Raw genomic sequence first — 13,234 nt, 5'->3', positions numbered from 1 at the left:
TACCTCGGGTTAAGAATGAGAACAGAAATCGTGCTCCGGCGGCGCGGCAGCAGTGGGAGGCCCCATTAGCTAAAGTGGTGCTTCAGGTTAAGAACAGTCTCAGGTTAAGAACGGACCTCCAGAACGAATTAAGTTCTTAACCAGAGGTACCACTGTACACTCTTAAACACCCTGGTGAACTTTCCAATCAGAACTTTCCTCATCCTCTGAAGGCTTTCAAAATTTATGTTGAAACAGAATGTATCTGAACATTTGCAGGACCAATTCAATACGGCAAAATCAACTGGCATTCCTAGTGTTTTGATTTACAAAACAGGCCCACTGAGTCGCTGTTGAGTACCATATTTTTCGCTCTATAAGACACACCAGACCACAAGACGCACCTAGTTTTTAGAGGAGGAGAACAAGGAAAAAATATTCTGAATCTCAGAAGCCAGAACAGCAAGAGGGATCGCTACGCAGTGAAAACAGCAATCCCTCTTGCTGTTCTGGCTTCTGGGATAGCTGAGCAGCCTGCATTTGCTCCATAAGACGCACACACATTTCCCCTTACTTTTTAGGAGGGAAAAAGTGAGTCTTATAGAGCAAAAAATACGGTAATTCAAACAAAGGCTAGGGAATAAAGCAGGTCTCTCAAAACAGTGTATGCCAAATACACTCCTAGGATCATGGGGAGGAAAGGAAAAGTTCTGAATAGTTTAACATGCCCGTTTACCATATTTAAAATACAAACACACACAAGATAAAAGACGGCACTTAAGAGGTTGATATTAATTTTTCAAATCTAATGACTGATATTTAGAAGTTTAGCCCTCAGTAGCTTGCAATGAGATTTAAGTACTAAAATACAACAGCTTATAGATTTAATTCCCAGATCTTAACATCTGTTACAAGATGAAAGTACTTAGGAAATGGAATATCAAAAAGATATTTCTAATTAAAACTAGTTATAAAGAAACACAATAAAAAGGTAAATAGACATTATTTACCTTTTTATTGTGATTGTTTATAATCCACCCCGCCACTGAACATACCCAGACACAAGATAGAGGATATCAAACAAAATGTAACATGCAACAATAAAACTACAACAAAATCTTAATAAAAACATCAATATCCTTCTTTTTCTTGCTGTGATTAATCAATGTTATCATTAATGGCATGTATTCTTTTTATATTAAATATATGCATCCTTTTTGTATTAAAATATTCAATAAATCCATTTCATCATTAATGGCATGCTGAAATTTAACAATCCACACACTCCATAGTACAAGGTGTTCTTAGATCACTTAGGAAAATGCCCGAGTGATAATAGAATTTTCAAGGTTTAGCACTGTTTTCATATACAAGGCTTATTTCTTTCAAACCACTTAAAGTCATAATGCACTCTTTCTTCTAATTATATACTTTTAAGATTTTCAAGCAGTGGTGATCTTTAGGCTCATTTCCCCCACACCTCAAGTCCTTAAAAAAACCCACCACAATCACCACCCAATATTCTAGTTGTGAACATCTGTTGTTTACAAGTGCTCAGCCTGAAGGCTGCCAGGCTTGTCTGCATCCTCTTCAGGACACAGGCAGCCAAAAAGTCGCCTGAACTTCATGCTGGGATGTCCTGGCTGCTCTGATAGTTGGAAGTTGACAATTGCTGCTTAGCATCTCACTTCCGAAGATTATCCTCATTTTCTAAAGCCATTTTATCATCCTGTCTTAAAATAGGCCGCAGTGTTACTTTTGTTTAGCTGCTTGGTGAGATATGGCAGAGAACATGCTTTGTATATAGACTGTTTCAAGGTCCCTGGCAGGTCTAGTTGAAGGAACTCGGGCAAGAAGACTTAGAAAAGTCTCTCACCCAGGACACGCAGAGCTGCTGTCAGTATCATCACCGCCAACCAAAGAATACCAGGATAGCAAACAACAAACTACAAAAACAATTAAAGAAAAAACAAGCATCCTCACAACTACTAATTTCAAAGTTGCCAGAAACAATGTCTTTCAACCACCATGTGCCTAGGTGAACAGGAATGCTTTAAAATTCCACCTAAACATTAACACTGAGGGAGACAGACACACCTCACCAGGAAAAACGTTCCACAAATGGGAGAGTCCTATCAAGAAGGTTCTGTTACGAGTCAGTGCCAACCAGGCAGCCTCCAGAGACAGCACCCCCAACAGGATCTCCCCTGTAGACTGTAAGAACTGAGATGGTTGATACTGGTGGAGGTGCTCTTTTGGATATTTGGGTGCCAAGCCATTTAGGGCAAATATTAACAGCTTGAGTTGGGCATGGTAGCTCACTAGGAGCCACACACAGTGCTTTCAGGACTGGTGACCTGTGGTCCCACTGGGCTAAACCACGGGTCAGCAACCTTTTTCAGCAAGGGGCTGGTCCACTGTCCCTCAGACCTTGCTGGGGGCCGGACTATATTTTTTTTTTTTGGGGGGGGGGGAATGAACGAATTCCTATGCCCCCAAAATAACCCAGAGATGCATTTTAAATAAAAGCAAACATTCTACTCACGTAAAAACACCCAGCAGGCCCCACAAATAACCCAGAGATGAATTTTAAATAAAAGGACACATTCTACTCATGTACAAACACGCCGATTCCTGGACCATCTGCGGGCCAGACTGAGAAGGCGATTGGGCCGCATCTGGCCCCCGGGCCTTAGGTTGCCTACCCCTGGGCTAAACCATTCACCAACCTGTACTAGCAGCAGATTCCAGACAGGAGGACCCCTGAAGCCGGACTTCCTCAGTCCAGGAATGGCTATAGCTAGTGGACCAGCCTGAGCTGGGCATAATTACTCCTAGCCACAGAGGCCACTTGGACAGATATGACATCAATGTGTCCTCCCAGGCTATGAACATATTCCTTCAGGGGGAGTGCAGCCACTCCCAAAACATCATCTACCTAATTCCCTGATATGAGAGCTGACTACCCACGAGCACCTCCATCTTTTCAGGGTTCAGTTTTGCTTTCTTGGCCCCAATCCAGCCCATCACTGCTTCCAGGCACCAGTCCAACACCTCCACAGTCTCTCCTGATTCAGATGGAATGCACAGATAGAGCTGCATGTCATCAGTATACTGGTGACACCATGCTCCTCCTTGAAAAGAAATGTAATTAAGCATTTTGGAGACTGAGCAGGCCATAGGTGTAATTTTGCAAGACAATGTACCGTATTTTTCGCCCTATAGGGTGTACTTTTCCCCCTCCCAAAAAAGAGGAAATGTGTGTGCGTCCTATGGGCCATTGCGTCCTATAGGGCGAAAAATACGGTATAGATATAGCGCAGGTAATTTGGCAGTATAAATGATAGAACAAATCAGAGTTACAAATGTCAGGAAAAAGTTGCTTCACTGTTGGACATTCACTTCTCTAACCTTCATATAGGTAATTCATTATAAATTATTATTATTATTATTATTATTATTATTATTATTATTATTATCATCATCATTATTTAGGATGCAGCTGTGTGGAAAGCCAGAAGTGGGTCTCATCCCTGAAATCTATGTTGAACTCTCCCTTTAGCAAATGCAAGCTCCTGATTCAACTACAGTCAACTACAGGCAGGAGGGCATAATAGACTTGCCAATAAGAGCATTGTTAGCATTGGATCCTTCCATGCCACATAGCTCCTGCTTCAGCAATAAGAGAAAACAGTGGCATCAGAAGCTTCCCCTGCAGGTAAATCCATTGTTCTGCATCCATTGCAGAGAGTTTGGGACTTGGAGCCAGATTTCAAACCATCTGCTACCCTGAAATAGTTCTGCTAAAGAACAAAATCTCTTGGGGCTTCCAAAGTGTTTGATTCAAAGCTTCAGTTTGAGGCCTCGGTGTCTGTTTTCCTGCACGTTTAGCAGCACCATGACAAATTCAATATTCTTCTCCCTTCACGTCAATGACCAGAAAAAGTAGCTTATTTATATATCATGGCTACAAGTGCCTGAGCTCTTCTAATGTCATGTTGAACCCATGTGGTAGACACAGAATAAACAATGCTTCTCTGACTTCCGTTCCTATAACAGCTCATGGACTGGGAGAAACTTTCTGGAGCTACTTTGGGTAAAGTAAACCTGTTACAAAGGGGCTGACAGGTTCCCCACCTTCCTTTCAAGGTAGGACAAACTTGGAGGTGACCTTTGTGTTATTTACTCACAAATACACTCCACACTATGGCCTGAACATGTGTGAAATCGGAAGACACAGATCCAAGTCAGCTCCCTTTTAGTAACCACATGGCATTAGAAACCCAAACTGTGATTGAGAGTCAATTTGAGACTGTGAATAAGTAAAGCTGTTTAATCTACACCACATTTCAAATTCAGGATGTGTGATTAAAGGATTCAAGATAAAGAAGTAAGAGATATCAGAAACCGCAAAAAAGAAAATGAAGCAGTAATTTTTCTTACTAATCCGTCCTCCAATATAGTCCCTACATTATTAGTTTTATGGCTTACATAAAGCAGCATCCTTCTTACATGCAGTTGGATGCACAGGACCTGCTGAGGCAAGGGAGACAAACAACCCCATTTTAAATTTGTGCTTCAAGGGGACAATGATAGTTGCTGGAGTGAGTGGGGAAAGGGGAAATGGAAGTGTGGGGGACAAGCATGTTGTCTGAATCCCAAGGGCCTTAAATCTTGTCATTCACTGGAAACAGGAAAGGAGAGAGGTAAATTGGGGATATTGCCCTTTTGGGCCCCTGTCAAATGGGCTTATTAACAGGTGAAGAACATCCTTGTGAGTGTTCATACACTGCACAATGCCTACATGTGTTGCTTTCTCTGCCCTTACAGAAGAAGAGTTTTAGAAGACATGAAAAAAATTCAAGAGAGACAGAAAGATGCTGTTATTCTCACAAAATCTTATAAGAATTGCAGCACCGGCCTTCAAGTGCCTTCTCTCTTGTTTCAAACTGGAGGCTTTTGTGGAACGCCATGGGTGACAGACAGATGGCAGGTGACACAAACAGCTGAGATGGAAAGTAGTGGCATTTGAAGGGTCTCAGACTGATCTTCAGATGAGAGGATTCCTGAGTAGCAAGAAAGAACATGACTTACCGTTACAAGCATTTCAAAAATCCATATTAGGGGAATACCTTTAAACTGGCCAACCGTGTGTGTGTGTGTGTGTGTGTGTGTGTGTTGGTGTGCAAGTGTTTTGCGTTCTCCTAAGCTCTTCATCAGGCTAGACAGTAAAATAAAGCGAAGTGAGAGAGGAGAGAAAAATTGTCACACCGTATGGTAAGGAGAGCTTGACTAGCAGGTATTGCTATTAGGTATTGCCCTGCGATGAATTCTGGCATTGTTTTTTATGGACAAACACAGCTACCTTTCATTCGGCTTGGAATATACTGAATTTAGCCATTAAACAGCAGAAGTGGAAGAAGAGGGTCTTCTGTCACCTGAAGATAAAACTTGATTCTCTGAGGGAACATTTCCTCCAGCTGTTAGGTAAAGTTACCAAATTTGCTTCTATTGACGTTTAGGCACACCACCAAAAATTAATCTCTCCCTGTTGTCATTCATCGTATACCGCCCTATTTTCTCCCTAGTTTCTTTTTATTACTGTTTTCCACCTATGATGGAAATTCTGTGTCTTACCCAAAGGTAAAGGGACAAACTTGGGATTAACAGTTGGCTGTTGTAATTCCAGAGTTGAGGAATCAGTCTTTGCTATTTCTCTCTCCCCCCCCCCCCAGGCTTTGGTGCAACCTGATACCTGTGTGGTACATAAAGGAGTTTCATCTGAATGCCTGCTACTTCCTTCCCCATTCTGCATTAAGATTCATACCAGATATAGACTCATGGCATCATCACCAGCAGTTTTTCTCCCTGCCCCAACTTTGCTTTGCTTACCTCCTACCCTGGTGAAAAGTTCAGCAGCACTCAAAAGCTTGCATGCTATTTTGTGATACTTCAGTAGGCCTATCTAAAAGACACCAATACAGATTTGGCTAATACAGATTTTGGAGTTATTCTTATGAACCAACAGGTCTACCTTTACTTTTTGTACAACTTGGAACACACAAAGATCACCAGTGTTGAAGCAATGATTCTTTAACATCAACTTCGTTGGACTGGCCATGTTGTTCGGATGCCTGATTATCATCTTCCAAAGCAACTACTCCCAACTTAATAATGGAAAGCAAAATACCAGAGGAAAACAAAAGAGGTTTAAAGACACTCTCAAGGCAAATCTTTAAAAATATAGTATAAGCACTGGTAACCTGGAAACACTGACCTGCAAGCGCTCCAACTGGAGAACAACCTTTACCAAAGGTGTCATGGACTTTGAAGAAGCACAAACTCAAGGTGAAAAGGAGAAATGTGCTAAGAGGAAGGCACATTTGGCAAACCGTCACCATGATCAACTCCAGCCCAGAAACCTATGTCCCTACTGTGGAAAGACGTGTGGATCCAGAATTGGCCTCCACAGTCACTTACAGACTCACTGTTAAGACCGTGTTCATGGAAGACAATCTTACTCGGCTACGAGTGATCGCCAATGAAGACAAAGAAGAGACAACTTGGAACATTTCAAAGCTGTAAACAGTGATATTATCCTATAATCACCACTGACTGGGGAAAAATTGATCACACCACTGCAAAACAAGCAGGGAAACCACCAAAATAGCATCTATAAGATGCAAACACTAAAACAGGAAAAGCTGCTCGTGACAGAATTCTGGCCTCCAACAACCTATGAAATATTACCCCAAAACACAGGTTTCATGGGTTGTGAAAATTTTGCTGTAGGGATGGGTGAGATTCAGTGCTAGGAAACTGGTTATTTCCATAACTTAAAAGGTTGTGTACTCCAAATTAGAACAACGGATCATATTCACCATTTTATCTACTTTTGATACTCATCACGCTTCAGGCTATTATCATATGGGAAACCAAGACACTCTGCTTTAACAAACAAAATTTCACCCATGAACAGAAAGAAAAAAAGTAATCTGCTACAACTGTTCCCCAACACTTCTGAGTAACACACACTGAAGCATTAATTAAAAGCCTGCTGGCTAGCTTAACAACTTCCATATCAAATGTTCAACTGAAACACCCAACAGAAGGAAAGCAGCAGCTATAGGCAAAATGTCTCTAATGAGAGAGCATTTCCACTAGGGAAATTTGACACCATCTTTAAACAGAAGTTTATTCTTGCACTTATCACTGGAAAAACCTAGGGGTTGTGCATTTGGACTACGCAAGAACTAACAACTACCCAAAACTGACATTTCTCTTTAATGGCACACAGAGTGCAGATCTAAAGCATTTTTAAAGCCTCCCGCTGTTGATGGAAAATGGCAGACAAAAAATGTTCAAGACACAATTATAGTTCTATAAATATGAGAAGGACACTTACAACTCTCTTTATTGGCTATGCTTAGGGGATCAGGCTTTGGTGGTGATGTAGTGCAGGGTATGTCTTAATGAGGATGTTTGCATTAAGTATCAGTTAGGGGGAGAACAAAAGGTGAACCACTTCAAAGCTGTATAAAAAGGAAGCCAAAGGGTGAAAAGTTAATGGCTTTCAGAGGAAGACTTTCTAGTAAAAAGGAAGGTTGCATCTCCCATCACAGCCAAACCGTATTCCCAAACACAGCAATTAAATCGAGTAATAAAAACAAAGCATTCTAATCCCTCAATGGCTGGAAATTAAACAAACTGAATTTAGGATGGAGGCTCATCCAGATGGATCTTTTCTCCCGAGAACAGGCTGAATATTCTGGAGCAGATATTATTGTGATCCCAACACTGATTTTACATCAAGCTGCCATCCCAGCTGCTATCCCAACAACACATTTTGAAAGGCTTCGCACATTGTCGAGCTATGCAGCAGAAGTTAGGAAGGTTCCCTTCTCCCTGTAGTCCAATACAGACAACAAGCAGGGCCTTTCCCCTTTTCCAGAGATGGGCATCTTATCCATCTGAAAGCAATACTAGATCTCATAATGAGCCAGAAAGCCATGTCTAATTTACACATCATTTGCATTTCTTGCATGGCATTCCCATGAGTCTTGGAACTGCAAAACCACAAGATGTTGGCTGCATATATTCTGCCACAAAACATATCATGAATTTGGCATTCATGAAATGTGAGAAACTTGCAACCCTGGGATCAAAAAATTTGCTAGGGATATTTTAGAAGCAGGAAAGTTTAGCACACTAACATCCATTAGATTGAGTTCTCTTGGATGCCTCCATGTTTCTGTTCTTTTAAACAATTCTATGCTATCACATGTTCATACACATCTCTGAAAACGTTTGTGCTAGGAACATTTTAAGATGAAAATAAAGTTTCTAGGATAAGAACACTGAGATATTACAGAAGCACCTTCGCCATGTGCTTCTGAGTTCATGAGCAATACATTTCCATTCTGTTCCAAAATGCTGGTATCCAACATAAAATGCTGCACAATAGGCAGATTAGCAGGGATATTGCTCAATGCAATGAAGGATTAGTGCATTTGCACAGAGTATCTTGGCCACCTTTAAGTTTGCAAAGCAAACAAAGAGTCTTGAGGGGATACATAGTATTAGAAACCAGGTTTTTATTCAAATATCAATTTTTTAAATGAAACACGTAACTCACCAGAGCCATGGAGCTATGGGGTAAAAGATCATGTCCTACTGAGTCAATGAAAATGCAGAGGACTGTCCCATTTGGCTCACAATTTGGGGGGCAGTTCCCTTTAAAAGCACCATCTTCAAGTGCATACATGCAGCTCCAGAAATAAATGTAGCCGGCAGAGGAAGCAAAAATGAATCATGGTCACATATGCTCCCTAAGATCTCACTTATGTCTTTGATACAAAAGCAGCTTCTCTTTCTCTTTATCCCCTCCCCCCTCAAACTGTGTGGCTGTCAGATATAGACGGTGACCCACTCTGACTGCTGTCCTTCAGGCTTGAAGGACGCAGCTATACAATACTGAGCCCCCTTCCTTTGACATTGATGTCAAACAGCCTTCCATTCATTTTCAGAGGATTCACAATCCATATCCATTCTCAAAGCCAATATAAGCAGCAGGAGAGGCTCATTTCCTCCTCTCCTTTTGCACATCCTGTCATTGATGCCAGTGATTATCATAACAGAGAATGGGAGGAGCCCCTGCTAGCAACCCATGGCAAATAGGTGGGAAATGCTGGTGCTGCTTGCATGTGTGAAACCTCTCACAGGCATCAAAGCTGAAGCACTTCAAACAAAGTCACAGCAGCCACAGTTCACAAAGATCAGCAACAAGCTACAGTGGCACAGCTTTAGGAAGAATCCTTGCTTTCCAATGGCCACACTTTATACTGACAAACACCAGTTATGTGTTAGATTTGCATCCTCCACTCTGGGGTCCTTTAACGCACAAAGAGGAGGGAAGGAAGCAGTAACAGAGGGCATAAAAGTACCAGATTTCACAGGAGACTGCATCTTCCCACTGGGCAAGCAACCAAGAGATGAGCACAAGTGATGTGATGCAGCAGAGATCACATACGCTGACACAACACATTTGAGTGCCCCACCCTCCCAAGCTAAATCTGGAAGGAGGAGCAGGTTAAAAACTACTGTCCAGCATTTGCTTCACAGGAAAAAACCAGACAGGAAGAAGAAATACTCCACGTACTTTGTTATAGACATTCATTCATTCATCAATAGATAGGTTTTCATGTTATTTGTTTGTTTGTTTTACCCCCTCCCTTGCGCAAGAAAGAACACTTTACTTGAATTGCTGGTCTTTGGTGCTCCTTGTTTTTGCCAGAAACCGTTCAGCTAGCTTCTCCAAGTTCCTGGAGTAATCCATCTCGATCTCAGCCTTTTTGCGGAAAAAATCCTGCAGGTCTTGGAGCAGCTGGACTCTAAGCTCACATTGCTGATCAAGACATTTCAGTTGTTCAATAAGCTGGGCTCGGATCTCTGTAAAACAAAGGGAGAGGGAAGCCACACGCTGAGTGTTAAAACAGATTCTTAAAAAGATCATAAAATATAACAAGATGTCTGGTGGTCATAGTGCTAGAACACTGGTTAAAACTAAGCAGGCATCAGGTAAGAAACTGCCTAAGAGAGCCATGTCAGCAACTCTGAGCTACCTAAAGAAGAGCCAAAATTGTACAATCATACAGTGTAGTACCAGATAGTGTTATATACAAGTATATAATTGGAGGCAGTGTTAGAAACTGGGATAGAGACGCTAGGAGCCAAATGGCTCCTGGGACCTCGGTTGTAGGCGCCAAAACAGAATGTCTAGTTGTCACTTGGGGGAGGGGGGGTGGGAAACACTCTTTATTATTTTCATAAGCATGACCCAATATGAAATTCACATAAGTTACACAATGTTAATATCACATTTTAAACAGAAATTGTTAATACATGTTTAATTTGGTGTTTACAATAAAAATATTGGTATCATACTTCAGTTTTCAAAATACTCTACTCTTTATTGTTAAACTCCTTAACATATTGTTTATCCTTAACATACACTTCGAGATTTCAAAGCACATACATTTCAGTAATCCTTGAGTGTCAGCCAGATGCAAAAAAATGGCACCCAGACTTTTTGAGGTGCTCACAAATGGATAATCTTTAGGAATGGAATGTGCCTGGTGCCCTGCTAATTTCGAACCCTGACTGAAGGACCTGGGTTTCAAACCAATTCAGAATACATATTGGATGGTCTTAGCTTACACACACAGGGCCTAAGCTGGATAGCTCAGTTGGTTAGAGCATGGTGCTGATAATGCCAAAGTTAAAGGTTCGATCCCCATATGGGACAGCTGCATATTCCTGTATTGCAGGGGGTTGGACTAAATGATCCTTAGGGTCCCTTCCAACTCTGCGATACCATTCTTCTCAAACCATATGCTCCACTTTTTGTTTTACTTCCAATCACAATGTGGTTCTCTAACATTTCATGTCAGGCATGGGGAGTGACTGGAAATGCAATGCATGGAGAGATTTTTAATCTCCCCAACCATTGGTGACAAAATAAATCCATCCCACATTGCAAATATGGGGGTGTCCCACCCCAAAGCCTAACTGTAGCAAAGGGGACAATTTTCACTGCTATTTGGCAAGAATGAAAGAGTTAAGCCCCCCCCAACTCCATTCCCAATTAAAATCACTCTGTCCATAATTATATTTTTAAAAGAACACACACAATATAATTGGGAATAATGCAATTAGCATCATACATACTTTAGTCCCACTGTGTAGCCCACTTCACAAGGCTACTGAGAATGAAAATGTGATGGCCCTATGTACGCTCCCCTTCACTCTTTGGAGGAAGGGCAGGATATGAATGCTATAAATATTATGTACATGCCAGTTAGTAAAATCAAGGCTAAAATTGCTCCCCATGCCTCTCACTTCCCCTCTGGCTTCTAACCAACCTCAATGTCAGCAAAAGCTCTCCATGATGAATTGTGCCTGTAGACAGAAAAATAACTATAATTGTGTTTTGGACACTGTGGCCAAGGGATAACAAAGCAACTTGGAACCCAATACAGTTCACTTACAAGGAAGGCTTTTACTGCTGAAGATTCTATCAATCAGCAGTGTCAAGGGCACATTTGGCATCCCAACGAAGCGGTCATTGTCCAAAAATGTACTGAATCTCTCTAGATAAGGGCTACAGGGCCGGCTAATGCTGCAATTCCCCGCTGTTAGCTCAAATTCCCTCCAGAGACTCTCCATCAAATTCCTTTGCAGGCTATTCCTAGGGCAAAACCAAAGCACTGATCATGCCGGGCATTCCCAGAAGACACCAATTTGGGATTATTCAATTAGCTGCTGGGACTCCAGCTGCGCCACTGCAATTAAATGCAGCACATCAAATTGAGAATACTTTGCCTTTGGAAGGTCCAACAGATTCGCATTCCCAATTGGAAAAGGTCACAAGACTGTTTCATTTTTCATGAAAAGGATGTCTTTGGGCAAAATTTTCAGGCAGATTCCTTTCGCCTGCACAGAGAGTGGTTTTAGCATAGATGACACGGCTGTTAATATACCATTTTTACTACTTGGGCAGATAAATGTTTTATTAAGACCACCCAATGCTTGCAATAGCCTTTGGAAGTATAAAACTATATATTTCTGACCCATGGGAAAGCTAAACAAGTGACATCACATCTGGCAAGTAAAAGTACCATTCTCAGTTATTATATCAAACCCCACCAACCTACGGCCTTTGGCTACTGAGCTATTAAACAAGTTGGTTGCAGATCCATTAATAATGCCTCTGCCTCAGCCCCCTAAATGCCCAAGAAAATGATCAGCTATGCATTTTCCTCCAAAACTCCCTGGACATTTGAAAAGCTAATTAGAACTGCCTGCTATGTCTGTGAATTTTCTGTGGCCGATCTCAGTTATTTATATAACAGTCTCATTCCCAGATCAAACTGATACCAAACAACATAAATAAGCAAATGCAACACTTAGCATTCACTGAGCTTCTGTCTTTTCTTTACGACTCTGGATCATTTGGATACAAAACTCAGTGCAAGCAGCACTAGAGCAAAAGGGCTTTTGCAAGTGTTTATTTTTTTATGGCCTGTTTTATATGCACACAAACTACAGACAAAGAAGCAAGGATAAGATCCAACATCACACCAGCTGCTGAGACTTCCCCAGTCCTTCTCCTTCCCCCCACAGCTCCCATGTCCCCCCATTTGCTCTAAAGTCCCCATCCCTCCACAACCCTCTAAGCATATTAGGCAGCAAGGATGAATGCTGCAGCCAAGTCCCTATTTATGCAAGGGTGCCATAACTGGATATAACATCAAAACGAGGAAAAACTACTGACTGAAAAATGGAACCTACAGGTAGGTATCTGGTCAGTAACTGAAACCACATTGTTCAGAGCAATGTTCAGAGGTCTAAAACCTTTCCCTTTGAAAAGCTGAAAGAATCATCTTAACCTTCAAGCACCACAGAACTGGGCCAACGATCAGGCAATGAAGGAAAAAGAAAATGCATTTTATACATCACTTCATTTTTATGAGCAATCAGAGCAGATATGCCAAGCATCTTTTAAGTTTCCATGAGGTAGGTTCAACTTCAAGGCTACTTTATCCAAAACTGTTCAGGGGACCCAAACAACTGCATGGAGTCTTCATGTGTCCTATCCATCACATGAATAAAATATATACTAATAATACTCTTCAGCATTTGCAGACCCAAAACATATTTAACTCAACCTCCAAACACAGGACTCACTTTTAATAGT

The 13,234-nt window shown here is 41.4% G+C and overlaps 1 protein-coding gene across 7 annotated transcripts in view; it reads right to left on the bottom strand.

Annotated features, from left to right (window-relative positions):
* SRGAP2 (SLIT-ROBO Rho GTPase activating protein 2) overlaps positions 1-13,234 on the bottom strand; it is a gene marked incomplete at its 3' end in the record, with an annotated part of 205,565 nt that overhangs the window by 134,366 nt on the left and 57,965 nt on the right. For all 7 annotated transcript variants that reach the window (XM_082228287.1, XM_082228290.1, XM_082228289.1 and 4 more), the window contains exon 3: positions 9,735-9,927. In XM_082228287.1, coding sequence (XP_082084413.1) covers positions 9,735-9,927 — 193 coding nt within the window. The remainder of the gene's footprint in view (positions 1-9,734; positions 9,928-13,234) is intronic.

Source organism: Podarcis vaucheri (genome assembly GCF_965113315.1).
Source record: "Podarcis vaucheri genome assembly, chromosome: 6".
Lineage (NCBI taxonomy): Eukaryota > Metazoa > Chordata > Lepidosauria > Squamata > Lacertidae > Podarcis > Podarcis vaucheri.
Note: the sequence above shows the minus strand (reverse complement) of the source record. Positions and strands in the feature narration are given on the sequence as shown.